Raw genomic sequence first — 21,300 nt, forward strand, 5'->3', positions numbered from 1 at the left:
CCCCCGTTATAAACCACTTCACTACAAGGGCAAAGTCATCCGCTAATGACGTAAAATAAGGGATTTAAAGAATTGCTTGGGTATTAATGACATCAAATTCAATGTTACCAATACCAGTTAGCTATGCTCCTCCCTTGCCTCCCCTGATGCCCCTCTTTCCTCCCCCGATACGCCTCTTTACTCCCTGAAGCCCCTCTTTCCTCCCCCGATACCCCTCTTTTCTAGGCGCACAGAATGTTTGCTGGGTATGAGGATGTCACAGGGTGCTACAGCCCTAAAAGCAACAAAAATGTGTTTATAAAGGTTATTTGTTTACAAATACAAATGTTTAAATAGAACACAACGTTATTATGATTCTAAATCACTCAGTTACAACGATCAATAGGGTCACATAAAAAGTCCTGGTAAAGCTCCACCCCTAGCCACGCCTTTAACCACACCCACATATTAAAGGTATCCTGGTTTGACTGCTGGAAATTTTGGGTGGTATGGGGTATGTAGCTTCTCGGCCCTCCTGTGCTGGTTTTTACTGGAAAATGTTTTTTTCCCCCTAAAAAACTGCACTTAAAAAAAAAAACAAAAAAAAAAAACGCTAGCTCTTCAGCATCAGAACGACTAAAACTGTTTTGTTTTTTTCCAGTTTTCCGGAATAGGGGACACGCGCATGGCTGCGCCCCGTACGCTACGAGAGACGTACTTTGGTTGTTTTACACTCTCCGCAGGGAAATAGAAACGAGGTAAAAAACAAAAAAATCAATATCATCATATACACAGAAGACGCCGTCGGAAGGCAAGCGACTTATCCGACGGATATTACCCCAAAACAGCTTGCCGTAGAATTAATGAACATCTAAACAATCAGGCGGCACAATGGCACTGCAGCTTTATGGGTGACCTGGCAGCCTGCCAGAAGACCCCCGAGAAGCCAGCTTTATTTTGCACGTACTCTAAAAATGATGTTGCCATAGAAACTGGGGCAATTTGGACGAGTTCCAGCAGCATTGAGAGAGAGAAAAAAGGATCCCAGTGGTCTGGAACACGGCACCCCCGTGTCACACGTATGAAGAAACAAAAAAAAAAAAAAAAAAGAACACGTTACAATTTAATAAGGTCGCCGACAGACTGGAGGTTGGAAATAAAAGCCGAATTTAACCCTATCTAGGCTGCAACATCTAGAGCTTCGCACGGTAACACAAATCTGAATTAAGGCAAGATCTGGGAAAACAGAATCTGAAACAGAGCACAGAAAGGAGTTTTTTTGGGGGGGGTTCTTTTTATCGGCTTCCACTGGGTGGAGATTCCATGTATTGAAAACCCACGGATTATAACTTAGCGAGCCGAGCCCTCTCTATGTAATGTGTCGGCGGTTCTGGTTTTGTCGGACCCTTTGGATGTATCGACTGTAAGAAGTGCTGCGGAAATTGTGGGCACCGTATAAATAAAAGATAATATTATTAATAATAATAAACAAATAATAATAATGGATAAATATCTATGATGCCCCTCTTTTCTAGGAGGTCGGAATGTTTGCTGGGTATGAGGGTATCGCAGGGCTCTACAGCCCTAAGAGCCCCGATAATGTGTTTTTTTTCCGGGAGAACTTCTCTCCATAACTTGACAAGAGGGGGGCTGCGGGAGACGGGGCTGCGGGAGACGGGGCTGCGGGAGACGTGAAGGTCATTCCTTACATGACGGTGTAAACTCACGTGACCCGCACCTACGCGTGTCCACACATTGGCTTGCAGTTAAGAATCTGGCAAGTCCGCATACAATGTGCCCGGGGAGGGGGGCTAAAGTAGGCGGCGGAAGTCCAGCAAGGACCACCTCGATTATAAAATAAGGTTGTTTTTTCAGATTTTTTTTTTCCTGGGGAAAAAAAAAACTAGTCCTAAAATCGAGTGAATATGGGACATATACTAGGATTTTGGGGTGTATTGCAGAAAAATGATACATAAGCGCAATTGAATGCGAAGAGCAAAGGGCATGACAGGGCTCGAGGTGTGATAAAAGTGATAATGAGGAGTCCCGAGGAGCCGAGTCGGCCTTGGAAAGTTACGGATACCAGGTTTGTGCCTCCTTTGGGCAACGCTCTGTACGAAAAGACATCCATCCCTACTAACGAGCTCTCCTACCGCTTTCTATGATGATTCTGGTGCATTCTGGGTAGTGGCCGGCCTTTTAAATCATGCGCATATATCTTCCTCTGAAGCTGTGTTGGGGTCTGGCTAATGATCTCTCTATCTGCGTGCCAGGCAGCCAGGGGGGCCGCCAGTAATGACCCGCGTTAAGGCGTGATTGCTCGCTACATTAATCTACCATCGCAGCCGGGAATTTGTGCCATATATACGTCCCCGTCATAAATAACGCACTGATTGCGCAATTTGTCTGATCGGTAATCAACAGAGCAAAAAGGTCACCCGAATCGGAGTCATTCCACCGCACCGAGGGATTATGGGTAACGATGTGCCACGGCTTCACACAGCTCCGGTAATGAATGCAATGCAAGGAGGGATTGTGGATAACGCCTCGGCTCGTAATATACATAGCAATGCAGCAAGGTATTCTGGGTAAGAACACGGGTGCTTTTAATTAATACCGGAACATTAATCAGTAACACGGAGTTCCCGGGAGATCGACATATTTCCCACAATCAATAAAATAAATGCACGGGGAAGCAGAATAACGCTTCATCTTCCAATTTCATTCTACCCCCCGCGATCTTTCGGACCACCACCTCCTTAATATTGACCGAGGGGTGGAGGGGATTCACAGATGACAAGTTAGCTTCTAAAGGTTTCTCTCCCGATTCAGCATTTTTTGGCACCAAGTACTTCTCCGATTCGTCGTGAAAACAGGCAACATATTCAATATCTATAATTATCGCAGAAATTAGTCTCTATTCTTTCGTCGCTCACTCGGAGAAAACAAATAGAGCCGCTTGGCAGGGATGAACCTGACGGATGCGCATTGCTTTATCGGGGTAATTAACCGGGTAATTATGTAGCGGAAGGTCAGGTGTAATGTATATAATGACGATATAAACATTGCATTTGTTACATTACGCTCCGGGGTCTCACCTACCTTTGGTGCTTCTGTTTTTTCAATCCCGGAGATAGAATTAAGGGGGTTGTGATACCTGTTTAATATGACCAGTCCTTCATTGGAACCCAAATCCCTGTGCCCCCCCCATCTCCCTCCCTTCCTCCCCCCCCCATCTCCCTCCCTTCCTCCCCCCCATCTCCCTCCCTTCCTCCCCCCATCTCCCTCCCTTCCTCCCCCCCATCTCCCTCCCTTCCTCCCCCCATCTCCCTACCTTCCTCCCCCCATCTCCCTCTCTTCCTCCCCTCCATCTCCCTCCTTTCCTCCCCATCTCCTTCTTTTCCTCCCCTCCACCTCCCCCTTTTCCTCCCCTCTACCATCCTGCTTTTTCCTCCCCCCATCTCCTTCTCCCCTCATCTCCATCTCCCTCTTTTTTCCTCTCACCATCTCCCTCCTTTCCCTCCCCCCTTTCCCCCTCGTTTGGCTCCCATCAAAACAAGTTGCTTTATATAGCTTCCTTTACCTTTTCATATAAGGGTTTTATGAATACGGACTAGAATTCTAAACAATTTAACATTGAAAGCAATATTATAAACGGAAAGGGAATCTCATATTGAGAGATGTTGCGGCACAAGAATAAAGCAGCACTGAGTGTCACTGAAAATAATGCAGAATTAGGGGGCCTCTCGTGTGCGAAAAGCGTCGGGTACACCGTATGCTGCCGGCTGCCACGCAGCATTATCTGAATTAAGACCAGGAATTAGAATTTCGGCTGATTGCCTGATTTTGCCACTTTGGTTTATTTGTTGGATGGATGGGGTTGGCGGACCCTTTGTTGGTGGAAGTAGAATGGAGACTACGCTCCTGGGTCTGCATCATGTCTTTGTACCACGGCCCACCACGGCCCGCCAGGAGTCACTATTCGGGATCTGAAACCTTACCTTGCGGGTTGGGGCAGTTCTCTTCGTCGCTATTATCCTTGCAGTTGTTTTCCCCGTTGCACACGAAGCTCTTATGGATGCACATGTTGTTCTTGCAGTGGAATCGCGATGTGGAACAGAGCAAAGGGTGAGCAGCTGGAAAAAAAGAAGCAGACGGGGTGTCAGGGGTCTGTGGACAAGGATCCCAAAATGCACCTCCACTCCCAGCATCCCCATCCAGCATGAACCAGTAGAGTACTCACTGCAGTTGTCTTCGTCGCTGCCGTCCGGACAGTTTTCGAAGCCGTTGCACTGGAAGCGCCCGATGATGCAGTGGATGCCGCTGGCGCAGGGGAAGAACGTGGGGCCGCACTTGGACTTGGCTTTAGCTGCAAGGGAAAGAAAAAAAAAAGTCAAACGATGAGTCTACAGAAAAACGCAAAGATCGCAAACGCTTAATAAAAAAATGGGGAGAATGGGAAAACATAATCCCAACGTGAATAGGAAGAGATACAAGGAGGAATATCACGGATCCACGAAGGGTTACCGCGAGACGGCGTCACCGGGAAAGAGTTTGAAAGGGCAAGTTCTGTCACTATGGAAACCAGAGGCATATTCTTTGGTTTGTGTGTCATTAAGCTCTACAATAAATCTTTGTGCAGACTTACTTTACTCTGCAGTATAACATCCGCTATTTCCCATAACCGGTTAGATTTCTGTCGGCACCCCACCCCCACCCGGCTGCCATTGCGGGACGCGGCGAGGGGCTACGTTCGGTTAAAACATAAAAGCTTTCAACAGAGGGCCGTTTCTTTCGCTTACAGATTTCCTTTATACAGGGTCGGAAATCTTTGTTAGAGGCGTTTGGGAAGCGGAATAATTGGCATTAGATGCTATTTCAAGGGTGTTGACCCCTCTCTAGGTGAAAAGAAGCCAAGGAAGAAGCGATCCGACGCCAGATCTGCTCATTCCGACCCGTAAAAGGATGGATTCCCTCTGACTGTGCAGATGAAAGGAGCCACACGTGCCAGCATTCCTGGATTTCCAGAATCAGTCCTAGTTTTCACTCTTTGCCTTATCCTCTTTACAGTTATGGAATTTGTTTTCTCTTTGTTTCGTCCTGATTATGATGTCATTCTGTTGTTAATCTTGTAATGACAACATTCATTGGAGTAAAAAAAAAATGTTATTACAACAGAAAAAAAGGAGAGCGTGGAGCAGAAGTGAGACGGGGATAACCGGGCCACAGAAAAAGCCTTGATTCACCCTATTCCTCGGACAGCCCCAATTCCAGAAACAATAGTTCTAATCGAAGAGCATTTATCATTCTGTAATAAGAAGCAGCTCTTATGAAACGTATGATTGGGGGGGGGGGATAACTGAGAGGTCGTTACGTTGTATTTTATATTAAAAGGAGAAGCGGGCAAGCTATGAAAACTGAAAACACCCAAACCATCCTTTAGAGGAAACAGAATTATATAATAAGGTTTTGTCCTTCCAGAACATGCCGCGGAGAGTCCACCAATGCCGATAAATTTGATACAAAGTATCACAAAGAATATGTTTTATTAGTTTGTAGCGATTACAATTAAATCGGAACGCAGCCCGACGCCGATACGACGTCTGCGTCGTAAACATATAATGGCCGGGACCGGCAGTTACCTGTAAACAAGGATCCCATTCTCCGGTAATGTCCGCCTTTCTCTGACCCACATGAAGACAAAAGAGGAGGAAAAAGAACAATAGGACGTGACAATGAGAGATCAGATACAACTATCTGTTACAGATTACATTTCAAACAGTCTGATGCGTCTGAGGAAGCGGTATCTGGTGATGATGGGACTGGAAGAATAAAGACGTGTTTTTTATGTATAAACAGATTCCACCTGGACAAGAGACCTCTGAGGTCTCTAAAGCTTATATAACTTTACATTGTTTTATATCTTGGTCCAATAAAAGGAATCAACCTTTGCTATAGACTTTATTTTTTCTTGGGCTAATATGGCCATATTCATGTTTCTTATCATGTAATGACCAACATCACAAATAGAATACAACCAGGGGGGAGGGACTCTTTAATATTACTTATATTAATCAATATTAATGTCCGACAAGTTAGAACTTCAATTAAAGAGTAATTCACACCAAAACAACAATGGGGGTGTCCACAGAGGTGCTAGAGATCCACGTTATACCCAAATGAAACAAATGCCTCTTCCGGGTTTAACGCCAACATTTGGGAATTCTCTGATGACAGTTTCCATGTAATTGCCTAATTATCTATAATGGCAATGATTATACAGTAAATGATACAGTTTGATGTGAATAAGAGAGTGGGATGAATGAACGAAGCATGAAATGAGTTGAGGAATAGCTCATTGAGTGGCTGGGGGTATTTAGGATGGATCGGACGACATACAAGTGGTGTATAAGGGTGGTGTAAGGGTTTCATTTGTTAGGGATGATGAATAAAATTATGGAGGCCTTGACAGTTCCCTGCATGTAATACATTTTAATCCATCTGCTTTAAACAGAGTGATCTGCCGAATTCACAGCCTCTATCAACAACACTGCGAAACGGTTATTCTGATCAATGCAGTTCTCTAGCTGGCCAGAGGAGGCAGCAGAGCTTCACCCGGGTGATTGTTAATGGACCATACCATTGTCTATGAGCAAAAAGCAAGAAGGTTAGTAAATGTTCGGGTGTGTGATATACGGAATACATTGAGAGTTTTGTTACAAGTCCAATAGATCTTTGAATGACCGACATTCCATTTACGATGGAATTCCAAAATTCTGTTTTGAAAATGTCTGTTTGACTGTATAGTTAACAAAAACTCCAACGAAAAGTCACAGAGTGAAGTTTGTTTCTTTGTCTGCTTGGGATACTGTGTAGAACGATTATCTACATCCACCCATGAATTGCATTCTGGGTGATATTTAGGTAACTTTGGAACCCAATCAGCTTAGAACGTGTTTTTCTATCTGTATCCTTCTTCATTACAAAAACTCTCTACGGCCTTACTTTACCTTCTTCTAAAAGCAGCTTGCACCTAGACAAACACTACTGAGTGCAGGTCTGAAATACGCTTAGGTGATCTTTTCTGTCACTAAAGCCCACAAGGGAGAGCAAGACGCAGGAGGTAGAAGCCCTCAAGATCGTTTATCTGCTAAACCTTAGTAGTTATTACCTAGGAAGGACAACAAATACCCATTACTCCCTCTTTAACCCTACCAATAGTGTTAATGGAACGCATCACTTCAAAGGATACCCTCTTATAGATTCGTTCGGCTAGCTTTTGCTTTGGAATTTCCTGTGCTACAAAGTAACAAAGCTGGTTTATTCCTGGGTTGTCCTGCTCAACGGCTTATTAAACAAGTGCCCTTGGAGCAGAACAACAACTCTACCTCTGGGTGCTCGTGAGCTAAAAGCTTCCAGCGGGGAAAAGCAGTTAAAAAATAGGATGAATGCTTAAAATGGCAGAGGAACTTGATGATGGTTCTAACGGAAAAGTTCTAAGCAGGAACGGCCATTCAAAACATATGAGTGGGACGCTTGCCAAAAACAAAATTAGGAGGAAGGATTGATTAATGAAGCTGTCCAAGCAAAGACGATGCATACACGCAGATTAAATAAACATATTCTTTAATAAACCCAAAAATTGAATTATACCAAATGGGACCTGTGATTTCCAATAAGAGAAGGAGGTAGCAAGGATTTTGGTGGATGGGCTATAATTTCATGAGATAATAATGAAGACCGTGCCGTCTTTAAAGCTAAAGAAATCCAGATCTTATTATCCTCTATAAATATTAGGAGAGTTATGGTCGCCACACCAAGTACAGCCAAGATTCTGTTTAATCTTCTGAAGAACGACGCTAAGAATTTATAGTAATTTCTTGGCAGACCAAAATTCTCTGTCGCACGTATCCTCACAGGAGGTCGCGCTAAATTTTTAAACCTCGGAAAGTCACGGTGGCAAAGCTCTGCAGCTTGGTGGACCTTCATGGATAAGGCAAATCTAAATTTGAAGACTTGCGTAACTTACGGCATTCTTTCTCGTCGCTCTCGTCAAAGCAGTCGAGTAACCCATCACATTGCCAGGCGCCGGGGATACATCGCCCGTCACTACAGCGGAAGCTGCCGGGGATGTTACATTCTGTGGTGAAGTTGTTTCCAGGTAGGAGCTGGCTCTCCGCTGCAAAATAGAGAAGAACCCATCACTTTATAATCAAAGATTAACTTCAGTACCTATATGTGTCAACTGGTTACAATGTTGGATACAACCCAGAATTCAGTATAATCCACATGATGGGACACCTGCCAGTAAAAAAATCTAAAATGGGGAAACTGGTTGAACAGTATAGGATTTCTAGAGAGCGGTCTGAATGGTGGAGCCTACGAAGAGTCTGAATGGTGGAGCCTACGAAGAGTCTGAATGGTGGAACCTACGAAGAGTCTGAATGGTGGAGCCTGTGAAGAGTCTGAATGGTGGAGCCTACGAAGAGTCTGAATGGTGGAGCCTGTGAAGAGTCTGAATGGTGGAGCCTACGAAGAGTCTGAATGGTGGAGCCTACGAAGAGTCTGAATGGTGGAGCCTACGAAGAGTCTGAATGGTGGAGCCTACGAAGAGTCTGTATGGTGGACAAATGCCTACATTGGCCATTGAAGCAGTACTGGCTACATACATGATTAAATGGGATATTTTACAGGAACCAAACTCATTTATTGTATAAAAATGGTACTTCCATTATCGCTATGGTCCGAAGTTCTCCGAGTGCAGTGTTTTAGAAACTAACAATCTTCTAGCTGCTGTCAGCGGCCCAAGTCCTGCTGTGAAAAAGAGTTGCCATATTCCTCATATTGCCCTTGTTCATTGCTCCGCGAAAGTGAGTGGCTAAAAAAAAGAAATCCCAAAGCTCCGGAAGTGGGGTCAAAGCAGCATGAAAACCATGAGGATGATGGGCGAGAGCAGATTTAATTTTTAAATATTAAGCTAAATAAAAAAACATTTTCTAATCATTTGTGTAACACTGGCATTGAGGCCCGAGTGTGAAAAATCTGAAAGGAACAAAATTGGAGGAGCAAGAGGCAGCACAAAGCTCTGCATGGAAAGATGAGGCCACGTGAGGCTTCAGAAGTGCAGAGAAGGCCATGCGAGGTTCCGCACAAGGATCTGCAGAGAGCCACGAGGCTGTACGGGGATCCACGGGGAGCCAGGAGGACCCACAAAGCCCAACTGGGAAAGGCTCCACGGGAAGACATTTCAGGCAAGGCTCTATAGGCAAAGAGGAGGCTGTACAATGCTCCACCGGGAGAGAGGAGACATTGAAATGGTCCACGGGGACGGAGGAAACCACATAAGGCCCTGCGTGGGATAGAAGCCTCCTCAAGGCTCCACAAGGAGAGAGGAGACCGTGCAAGGGAGCGAGGAGGCTGCTTAAGTAAGGCTCCATAGAGATGGAGCATGTATACAAAATAATGTACTATAACAAGGTCAAAAGAAAATATGGATAAAAAGGAAAGTAAGCGTAAAAAGCATGTGCTAAAAAGTACTTCCATGAATCACTCTGCCTCCCATTCCATCTCCGCAGCTAATTAATTAAATATACACTACCACTGATATATGGTTTTTATTACTTTAATTAAATATATAACTCTAGGCTAGTAAAACAGACTGAAATATGAACTGTGTTAAATAAAATTATGGCTTTTAATTTGCCAAGTACAAGGGTGAGCCATGAGTTTAGATACAGGCCATAAAACGCGCGGGGGAGAGCAGGGCACAACGGCAGGCTTGCTCTGCTGCGCTTCTACTACTACTCAAACTATCCGAGTATGTGGGGTGGAAGATTTTTCATTCAAACTACAGTAAAACTAGCAGGGCTTCGGAAGACACGGCATTCGTCTTTAATGTGGTTTAGTGAAGTGATGCATGTATGACATCATTTGGCAAGAGGTTTGCTTCCTCCTGCCGAACATGCCTACAGGACAGGGGTGGAACAAAATGGAAACAGTCGCAGTAGTTTAAATATATTAGGGGTAGAATCAGCTGTGAGGCTTCATCACCTGTCTGCCCCGTCAGCTTCCAGTACATGGAGTAAAAGCAACACTGTAGCAAAGTAGGGGTGCAAAAAAGTTTACAAAAAAAATCTCAAAAGTATGCCAGTGGGAAATTACTATTTTTTAAAGGGGTCTGAAGATATATCACATGCAATGTATCACCTGCACGGAAATAGCTGGGGGGGGGGTTTACATGTTGAAATAAGCAAGGATAACCCCCCCTTATGTGTATGCAATGGAAGAATCCGTCTTAATTTCCTGTTCTTGAGATCTGCATATCTCTACCTCCCCATCTCTCCCCGACGGTAAAGTCGCTGATTGTTGTTGATTAGTTAAGGCAGCCTTTAGAAGGACGGAAAAGAGGGAACGTGTGGATAGGAGATAAATTAGCGAATGCTGTCTCTGCCACGGGCTGCTTCTGGTCTACTTGTAACGTAAATCTTTAAACTATATCTCAAAGCCATTACACCGATAAACAAATAAAAATTATATGAGAACATTAAACTGGGTCCTAAGCCGCAAATATCTTTTGAAAGATTAAATAACTCAATTATCAGGATCCATAAACCCCATTCAACAATTCCTTCAAGTTATTATGTATCCACATCAACGCTGCTTTTTCAACTATTTACTATTAAAAAAAAAACTGTATATTACCTTTCTTCTGCTTTCTTTTAATATATTTTTATATACTAACTACCATTTAAAAGTTTGGGGTCACTCAGCTTCTTTCATGGAAAACAAGGCAATTTCTGGCTGTAACGTAATTGCTAAAGGGTTTTCTAACCATCAATTAGCCTTTTAAACTAAAAGTTAGATCAGCGAACACAATGTGCCATTGGAACACAGGAGTGATGGGAGTGATAAAGGGCCATTGGAACACAGGAGTGATGGGAGTGATAAAGGGCCATTGGAACACAGGAGTGATGGGAGTGATAAAGGGCCATTGGAACACAGGAGTGATGAGAGTGATAAAAGGCCATTGGAACACAGGAGTGATGGGAGTGATAAAGTGCCATTGGAACACAGGAGTGATGGGAGTGATAAAAGGCCATTGGAACACAGGAGTGATGGGAGTGATAAAAGGCCATTGGAACACAGGAGTGATGGGAGTGATAAAGGGCCACTGGAACTCAGGAGTGATGGGAGTGATAAAGGGCCTCTGTACACCTATGAAGAGATTCCACTAAAAATCAGCCGTTTCCAGCTACAATAGTAATTTACAGCATTAACCCCGTCTGCGCTAGATTTCTGATCCATTTGATGTTTTTTTTTAATTGACAAAAATTGCTTTTCTTCAAAAACCAAGAAAATGTCTAAGTGACCCCAAACTTTTGAACGGTAATGCATAGTGATAACAAACAAGCCGCTTTATGCCAGCCGACTCAGAATAATATTCACTCCTGCCGGTTTGGTTTTTTAATGTGGATTAAAATGCAAATTAAATTAGCAATTTTTTTGGAGTGATGTGGAGGATCTTACGGAATTCTTAGCTAAATGGTTAATCAAACAAAAACTTCAGAAATGCGGACCAGAAAGTATTGCGATAATTGCTTTTTTATTGCTTCTGGGATTTTATTTTTCTTAAGACGATCGGCACGTGAGATTCTCAGGTGGGATTTAACCGGCTCCATGCAGGTATATACATATATATATATATATATATATATATATATATATATATATATATATATATACACACATAGCTGACTGGCTTCTAGCTACCTTGTGCTAGCAATTATGTTTAGATTTTTTTTCTTATTTGTCATGTCTTTATCTTTTCAGCGCTCAATAAAAAGAGCAAAAAAGAATAAATGAAGCACAGAAGATGAAAAATACGCCTCATTTCTCCATTACAGTACAAACCGCTACATTTTATGGAAAATCACAGATGCCGCCGCAAAGAAAACAAAGTGTATGAATTTTCTTTGAGACGCATTTAAGATACATCGAGTCCATCTGTCGCTTAATGGGTCCTGCGGTTCTCCTTGGTTGGCCCGCGGAGAACGGAGCGATTCCGTGTGATAACGTGAACGAAGAAAAAGGAAAAAAAGTTACTTTTTTATTATTTTTTTTTAAAAGCGTAAAGGCTGCTGTTTTAATATCCTCTTTGCTTCTGCTTCAGTGGATTGTCTGCACACAGAGGAATCTCGATGAAGCTTCTGATGGGTCTTCGCGCATGTATCCGTCACCTATGATGTGACCCCAGTTAGCGGAACCCAAACCACGAAAGCCGGGGTCTGAACATCGGGTCAAACGCAGATAAATGTCGTTATTTACAGGGTCCGTGACTCGAGCTTCTGAGACCCGATTAACCCAACAGGATTACACGCCTCGTGGACGTGACAGACGCGTTTCGCACGAAAGGCCAAAACATCAACAAACGCATTAAAAGCATACGACGGAAACAAAGACTCGTAGAAGACGCAGATTCTGTCTGCAAGACAATTAACTGGCCGGGCCGGCGGCCGTATGCAGGAGCGTCGCGTGCTTTTAACTTGGTCCTGAGAAAATCGCACTAGTGGAAGGGTTTTTTGTAACCTGTGCGGGTCAAGGCTGTCCAGACGAGTGCTCGAGGGCCAATATGAGAATATCAAAGAACCAGCTCAATGTGGAGATGAGAGAAGGGAAGGATAGTAGGGCTGCAATATATATATATATATATATATATTATTTTTTTATTTATTTATTACATTTTTATTTCAAATCTAAAAAAAATAGGTGACTTTTCAAAATATTACCACAATCTATAAAAATCTGGGGGGATAAAAATGACTAAGAACCGCTGGTGTGAAACGCGGAAGGGGTTTGGTCCTTTCCTCTCCCTGTATTACGTACACAAAACAATCAATTAATATAGTCGTCGATTCAATTAAGTCTCCATCAGGTGGGTTTGGCACTTTCATTGTGTGACCTTTTAAGATGAAATATGTAGATATTTCCTAAAAATATATTTAAAACGCGTCACACTGTACTTTCCCTGCACGTCAGGTGACCTGCGGCAGAAATATTTTGGAACATCTAAAGACAAAAGGACTCAGACTTTCTTTACTCTTCCCTTTTTGTTTTGCCTAATTTTTTTTTTTTCCATTAATAAGATTATTTCTTTAAAACCTCTGACGCCGTGAACGCTGGCGGGCTCCTCAAAACAGCTTAGTGATAAATAAATTCCGCACTTTATTGTTTTGAACCCTCGTGATATTAACGATCCAAGCCTTGTTTGCTCTCGGGGCTCGCTTTTCCCGGAGAAGACGGAAGTAATGTTTCCGGCAATCGCCCCATCTCCGTGCCGTAGCGAGGTCCCTGTGACGTTGTGCCCTTCAATGGCCGCACATCAATAATTTAGCCGTCGGAGACTTTTTTCCTTGGCGCTTGTGTTCATTATAAAGCTCCCTTTCATACCCTCCTGATAAAAAAAAAAGAAGCCAAAATTCTACTTCTAGTTAAACAAACCTCCTCTGTTCCGAGCGCAGAACGTGTTTGAGTCCCGATGAGGTCCTCTGCTCGCCCCTCCAGCTTGGTCTTGGCCACTCCGAAAAGACGAGAACGTCAGGACCAAGCGAGCTGCGAATATAATAATTACAAACTAACCCCCCGCTATGGAAACTTTTAACAACCAACTATTTCACTTAATTGCCCCCGTTTTAGATTTTTGAAGGAGGAAGACTGGATTTTCAAGGACTCTCCGTTGAGGTTAAACTCCGTCGGAAGATAAACGCTTCTCCCAGTCTTCGGACGGCGAACGTCCCCCGGAATCGGCAGATATACACGGATATAATGTTTAATATTTTAATAGACAGAACGGGAGTCCGGTTCACAAGAGAGATCGCAAGCTTATTAAACTTGACAGCCCACTCAAGTCGTTACCTGGGGGCATCAGCCTCATCTCCTGCATATATTACCAAATTGTGCTCTCAGAGCGGCTTAACCCCCTGCTTGCCGCGGTTATCCTCACGGTCGGCTCGGCAAGAAAGGAATGGCTGCGAAGATATGAAATCTCTTATTCCGGGTTCTTTATTTCTTCGAGCTGTGAATAGTTCCGCGTCAAATATCGGCGCTGATTGCTTTTAGGGAAGATGAACGAGATACGATGGTTCGTGCCAATGTTTGCAAGAGAGAAGCTTTAAAAGCCAGACATGGAGAAGAAATCAAGACCCGTTAGGACAAGGGCGTCCAACCTGCGGCCCTCCAGCTGCTGAAGGACTACATCTCCCATAATGCTCTTTCAGCTAAGGGGCTGGCTGAGGAGGATGGGAGATGTAGTCCTGCAGCAGCTGGAGAGCCGCAGGTTGGACGCCCCTGTATTAGGATATTAATGGAATAATGAGGATATATGATGATGATGATGTGGATTATACCCGGGTTGATGTTTTATTTGGGGTATGGATGGGCTCCTCGTTGAGACAGGAATACTGAAGACGCGGCTCTGAGCTCTTTATATGTAGCGACAGATTACTTTGTAGGTATATGCCTATAGTCCACTACCTTCAAGGGGTCCTGAGCCCACTGGATAATTTGGGGGATAGTGCAGTATGCTGTAGGTTAGCAATCCCTTAAACGCTTCCATCTTAACCCATTATCGCATACCAACCACATGCTCCAATATATGACATCATATACTGCCATGTTCCGCAAGTAAGTCCATCGTAGACTTCATGGGATCACTATACGTGGCTCCCTCTGTACCTAACCAAAAGGGAGTAAGATCCTAAATGCCGCGAGACGTAACCTCATGCTGCATGCCTGGCAGCTCGATAAATAGTTTAAAGGCGTTATACAGCTCCATCCGGAGCACTGCAGGTGCTTTAAATACGAGATCCAAGAAGAAGAGTCACAAGAGTCACAAAAGAAAAAAATGGGAAAAAGTAGAGGGAATAGTAGGGAGTGTCTTGTTACAGAAGGGGTTGTTGATGCATGGCGCAGTCTTTCAGCAGAGGAGGGGAAGGGGGGAAAAAAAGAGTATCTTCACACTGAGCACAATTAACAAAAGATTCTGTGCTTCGAATACAGGTGATGTGTAATCTTCAAACGCATGTCAATCAAAACCCATTGATGATATTCACACAGATCTTTACTGGGGCTAATTATTGCAATCAGCAAGAACAATACATCAGTCGCTATGGCGATAGCACCAGTTTTTTACCACTATGCACTAGCTTTTTTTTTAATATCTTGCAACCATAGTGTCCCCAGGCCACGGAAAAGCTGCTACATTATTAAAAAGAAAGAAATCTAGATTTTTCCCCCCCGTTATTATTTACATCTCCATCTTTAACCCCATTCTGCCAGCGCAATCAGGAAATTATTGTTGCCGGCTCTATTACTTTTTTTCTTTTTTGCCTCCGGCTAGCAAAGTGAATTAAAAAATACTCAGCGAACGGCTCATGTGATTCCCGCCAAGACGAGAGACTGCTTTAATATTATAAAGCGAATCCCCCCTAGGACTCCGTCCGCTCTCAAAACATAAGCCGTTTGGGTCTTTTTTATTATTATTATTTTTTTTATTTTTATTTTTTTTAAATTGCAACGTTTAGAATTTTATCACCAAATAAAAGCGCCAAGCGTGACTGTAAATCACATCATGCACGTAAGCCGTTTCACAAAAAGCCTCTGCTATTATACTAAAATTAAAAAAACAACAAAAAAAAAAAACACTATAGAACACGGAAGGGAAAAAAAGGGACATATATCTTAAATGTGGGCAATTTTTGTAACAGATGCTCCATTGCGTTCGGCAATCCCGCTGGCCGTGCCTCGTTTATAACGGACGCCACGTTTTAACTTCGTAAACGCGTCTCATCAATTTTTTTAATTTGGCTAAAAAAAAATTACATTTAAGAGAAACACAGAACTTGTTCTTGATGCTGGTGATAAAATATATATCCCATTATGGGAGCTATAGCCATAGAGTGTTAAATCACTGAGACTTACACATTTATTGAGTTTCTTACAAAGAGGAATTGAAGATCGGGACAGTGCGCACGTACTAATACCTCAGCATATCTTAGCATTTCAACTCGACTCAACAGAGAGAGCGTTATTAATCACCAAACATCTCTCAGGTTCTACAAAATGTTTCTAATGGGAACCCAACGCAGAAATATTAGATTTTCCTAAAAGCTGGGAAACTCTTAGACATTTTGAACAGATATTTTGTTTCTCCAACTATAGAGTTGCCCTCTCCAGGTGGCCTTTAAACTTTAAATACCCCAAGACACAAATGACCATATCAACACTATATCGACCCCAATGCCGGGGGCCAATTTAACCCAGAATCTGCCTATGACTACTGGGTCTCAGAGGAGAATGATGTCTTCTCCAGGCACTGGACGGCCAACAGAGCTCTGCTCTCTACCCTTTGCCTATCCTGATCTAACTTCTTTACTCTAAGATCTCACTGACTTTCCAAACCCTTCTCATTTTGACCAAGACCCATTCCATTTACCCCAATATAAACGTCAATGTCTTCACACGTGGTCACTAGCGTCTACGTCTAAAGCGTCTTGGGTAAAGTAAGTCCTCCATCTCGTCGATCCATCAATATCTCAGATGTTCTGTTTTGAATGTTCCTTGTAGTTAGAAAGTGGAGTCTACGATAAGTTGGAAACCAGTCGGACACAAATGGATCCGTAATGAGCCTCCTACGCAGTCCCTTTTAGTGATCGCGTGTGCGTTCAGCGTGCCGTCTGGCAAATGTGTTTTCGTCAGCCATACCTGGGAACGTTCTGTAAAGCCGATTACCAGAACTCCAGGTTACTGTATTTAATGAAAAGGCAAGGGAGCGGCATTGGACCGTGTCCAGGTCCCAAAATATAAGGTTCAGGAGTGAAAGGGGTCCAGGGGCCAGCTCTGGGAAGAAGATCCCTGGTATGCCTATGCAAATTGACAATTTTACCTCTAGGATGAGCCACCCAGACCATCTGTAGTCAGACAGATGTATAAGTCCTTCGATACCATCTGTACCATGTAACACTCGGCTATTGTTACTGTATCTATTAAAACCTGATTAGATAAATGCATATAGCTACATCAGCCCAAGAGAAAATTGAGTCTTTAGTTAAAGTTTCAGGACCTCGGAGGTCTCGTCTTCAGATGGAATCAGACAACCTGACAGAATCCGTGCTAATCAGTTAGGATCATTAGGGGACACAGTGTTGTGCGCCGCATAAAGAGCCCCCATACTTTTTAACGCTTCCTACAATCCCTGCTGTCTCCGAGAGCCCCGGTGACAGAGGCTTTATGTGAATGTGTAGCAGATTTAATTAAAATAACAATGGCTCACAGTCGTCGTGTCTTTTAATGGAAATGTTAATGCATGAGGTGTTGGGATGGAGAGAGAACGGGAGGGCAGGGGAGAAATCTGCCTGCAAGTCAGGGCTGGGGAGGCAGATACGTTAACCCTTCTAGTGCCTGAAGGGTATATAACAACATGCGGACCACCCTCCTCGCTCTCAAAAGGCTAAATGCCACTCGCAAAGGAGAAAACTTGGAACTCATTACCATCATAAACACATTAATGTATATGTAAGTAATGTATATATGTAAGCTGCGTGGTCCCTTTAAATGCCCCTGGATATGCATTTCCCCCCACCTGCACCCCAGCTATTCTGCACGGAGGAGATCTATGCGGCCGAGAACATCTCCATGAAAGCGATACACTCAGCTCTTGTCAACACCACCGGTGAATGTTGTAGCGGGGGGTCTATGCGGACCTCTAAGAAAACACGCAGAAAGCACCCCGATCGTTTTCAATGGAGCTTTCCTTCCACTGATTGGCAGACCATGGATGAGGAGGGCAGCTGCAGCAACAGGGCTGTAGCTTCTAGGTCAGGTGTTTTATTTTTATTTTTTTCCGTTTGAAAAATGCAGACACAGAGCGCCCGCAGACTGCTTTAATATGAATTCTCCTTTCATGGGAATGTCAGGGACATTAAACATCCTTAAACAAATTTAAAAAATTAAAAAAACCTCACAGAATAAACGTTTATTGCCTATTGTTGACCTCGGTAAATACCCATAAAGTGACCACAAGCCTTCATGTCTACAAGCAGGTTTATATTTTTTCTCTCTCTCTCTCTCTCTCTCTAAAAATATATATATAAATATATAATTATAATTAAATATATATACACACAAACACTTTATATATATATATATATATATATATATATTGCTACAAATAAGGGTAAGGAAATCCACCCTTACTTACGACCTTTCATAGAGATTATTCCTCGGCTGCCTCTTTATTGAACATTCGCCATGGACTGTGACTTTGAAACGATGATCGGAACGTTCATGCAGAAATATATTTGTTATTACTATATGAATGGCCCAGAATCAGCCATACATGCTGTTATGAGAAATCATTTAATGGTCCTTCAAATAAAAAAAAAAATCTAATACAGGTTTTTGGTACGATGTAGTTTTCAGGATTATAATTTCTTCATCTTTACATTTATTGTATTTATGATGGTTCATTTTTATATGCATACAACTGCGATACGAATAATACAAATTGATGCGGGCTTATGTGTCTCTTTTTGTAGACGGTAGAAAATTACTTTTTAGTTCTAAGGGGACATCATACGTTTTGCATCATAGCGAAGTGTTAAAATAATCTGATGTGAATTATGACATTTTTACTAAATAAATGAAACACCTATAGGGCGTCTGACAAGTAAAGCACTGAAAGGCTGATTGCCTACAAACAGTCTTGTTTTTTTTCAGCAATCTAGGGAGAGTCTTACTTTAACTGCGAGCAATGAGCGACCAGGAACCTACTCATAAAACCAACACCTTTCAGGTGCCCCTCTTTCCTCCCACTGGTACCCCTATTTCCTCCCACTGGTGCCCCTCCTCCCCCCCACTGGTACCCCTATTTCCTCCCACTGGTGCCCCTCCTCCCCCCCACTGGTGCACCTCTTTCCTCCCACTGGTGTACCTCTTTCCTCCCACTGGTGCCCCTCCTTTCCCCCCCCCACTGGTGCACCTCTTTTTCTCCCACTGGTGCACCTCTTTCCTCCAACTGGTGCCCCTCTTTCCCCCCACTGGTGCTCCTCTTTCTTAGGTGCTTAGAATGCTTGTTGAGTGTGAGTGTACCCAGGGCCGGCCTTTGGGGTGTGCGACCTCACAGGGCCCCACACACCAGAGGGCGCCGCCGCCGCCGCCGCGGGGTCCGCTGCTGCCCCCTCTGCACCTAAATGAAAACATTGTTGGTTTATTTTGTTGTTTTTTTTAACTTTATTTAACATCCTCCATGTTAAAGTTTTTTTTTAAACTTTATTTAACATGGAGGATGTTAAATAAAGTTAAAAAAACCAACAAAAAAAAATGTTTTCATTTATGTCCCGGGCAGGGGCGCCGAGCGGTTGCTCGTAAAGTTCTCAGCAACCGCTCAACGCCCCTTACTCTCCGTGACTCCGTCGCGGTGCCGGCATTCCGGCGCTCAACATGAAATCCCGGCAGGACTCCTCAAGGTAAGTTAGGATAAGGAGAAGTAGGGAGGGGGGGGGATAGTTTGAAGGAAGGGGCAGGGGGGTTAGTTTGAAGGGGCAGGGGGGGGGTAGTTTGAAGGGGCAGAGGGGGGGGTAGTTTGAAGGGGCAGGGGGGGTAGTTTGAAGGGGCAGAGGGGGGGTAGTGAGGGGGGGGGGCCAGAGGAGTAGTTCGCACAGGGCGCCGGAACACCTAAGGCCGGCTCTGAGTGTACCGCAGGGTTCTATAGCCCTAAAAGTCACAACAATGTGTATAGAAAACAGCAGATCTCAGTGAGCTTCTTCTGAAAAGATGGGTGAGCTGACCATGCAATATGAATTGGTATCAAGGAAAATCGGGTACAAAAAACGGAGATAGGGCCACATGGAGTGGAACAAGGACCAGGTACAAGACGATGAACCAGACACCCCGCAAAAGGTTTTATATTGATCAATGATTTGGTTTTCACAGCCACTGATGTGGTTACTGATAGTAAAACATGAAGAAACTGTTTGGAGGTTCTAACGCGTCTACTCCTCACAGCTCACCTAAAAAACCTTCAATGTCAGAAACATGCCTGGGCAGAACCTACTCCGATGAAGAAAGAAGGGTATTGTACTGCGGGAGGTAGACGGATGTGCCGGGAATCCCCTGGTCTGCCGGCGGAATGTGGAATCTAGAAACCGCCAGCTAGAGGCTCAAACTGAAATGTAAGGAGAGCGTCTGAATGTCAAAGTCTATCCAGCTTTTTCAGCTTGGGAAGTAAATTTGGTAGCTGAAGGTTCCTTCTCACTAGAAATGATAATTTCAGCTTCATGTAGACCTAACCTAGAACACTTCAGTGTTCTAAGATTTAACACCTTTAATCATTTACCCAGGAATCAGTGTTTCTTGGCTATTCATTATTTTAACCACCCAACTATCAATGGAGAGCACACTTATGTTTTGACATATTACATACGTAAAATGACCCGAAATAGGTTTCCAGAAGCAGACAGTTTGTTCAATGATCAGACTACATCAAAAGCAACCGTAAGGAGGAAACCAGTAATACTTGTTCGTGACAGACCTGTCACCATGACTAAAGTACTAAACCATCCACCTGCACGCACTTTCAAAACAACGTAATCGCCCAAGCGTCTGCCCACCGTAGACTTTGGGTTTTTTGGGTTCTTTTGTACCAAATCTTCAATTGACAATTTCCAAAATATGTTATCATCCATCAAAATGAACGACTGCTGAAGAGACACAAACCACAGCGGCGTTCACATCAAACCACAGCCTACAATGTACCCCGGAGCTTGAGAATTGCCGATTTGGACCTTGAAGGAGCTTCCAAGGACACGGAACGGATGTAGAATATGGATTTTATCTCATCTCTAACAGACGAGGCGAGTCATTCTAACCCATCTGACCCAGATGACACCATTTAGGAGAGGAGATTGAAAGAAGAAAAAAACAGATTCGAAGGACGACGACACAAACAATCAACATCAGTGGAAACAAGAATAACGAGAGGGGAACAATTTCAAGAGCTTCACTTTATGAGCTATTCTAACGGACACTTCTGAAAATGCTCAGACGCCTATAAAGACACAAAAAAGCAACAATACGAACTAAGGAAATATCCAGAGAAGCCAAAATGTAACAAAAATATATACAATAAAAGAGTTCACTAATAATTAGGGATCGGACAATAAAAAACATTATTTGTTACTGTGTAACAGAATTACGTTCCGGGCGATCCATTCGTTCGCGTGACCGCTATGGGTAATATAAATAATAATACAAAATTAAATATTATTA

The 21,300-nt window shown here is 43.4% G+C and overlaps 1 protein-coding gene across 1 annotated transcript in view; it reads right to left on the reverse strand.

Moving 5' to 3' along the window:
• The window catches only part of LOC149280178 (low-density lipoprotein receptor class A domain-containing protein 3-like), a 36,710-nt gene extending 26,653 nt beyond the window's left edge, over nucleotides 1-10,057 (reverse strand). The window contains exons 1-4 of the mRNA XM_089500747.1: nucleotides 10,030-10,057; nucleotides 8,009-8,158; nucleotides 4,223-4,348; nucleotides 3,981-4,115 (exon numbers count right to left, since the gene is read on the reverse strand). Of these exons, the coding sequence (XP_089356873.1) occupies nucleotides 3,981-4,115; nucleotides 4,223-4,348; nucleotides 8,009-8,158; nucleotides 10,030-10,057 (439 nt within the window). The remainder of the gene's footprint in view (nucleotides 1-3,980; nucleotides 4,116-4,222; nucleotides 4,349-8,008; nucleotides 8,159-10,029) is intronic.
• Nucleotides 10,058-21,300: the final 11,243 nt, after the last annotated feature.

Source organism: Sceloporus occidentalis, unplaced genomic scaffold (genome assembly GCF_023333645.1).
Source record: "Sceloporus occidentalis isolate IW3139 unplaced genomic scaffold, rSceOcc1.0.p SCAF_158, whole genome shotgun sequence".
Classification (NCBI taxonomy): domain Eukaryota; kingdom Metazoa; phylum Chordata; class Lepidosauria; order Squamata; family Phrynosomatidae; genus Sceloporus; species Sceloporus occidentalis.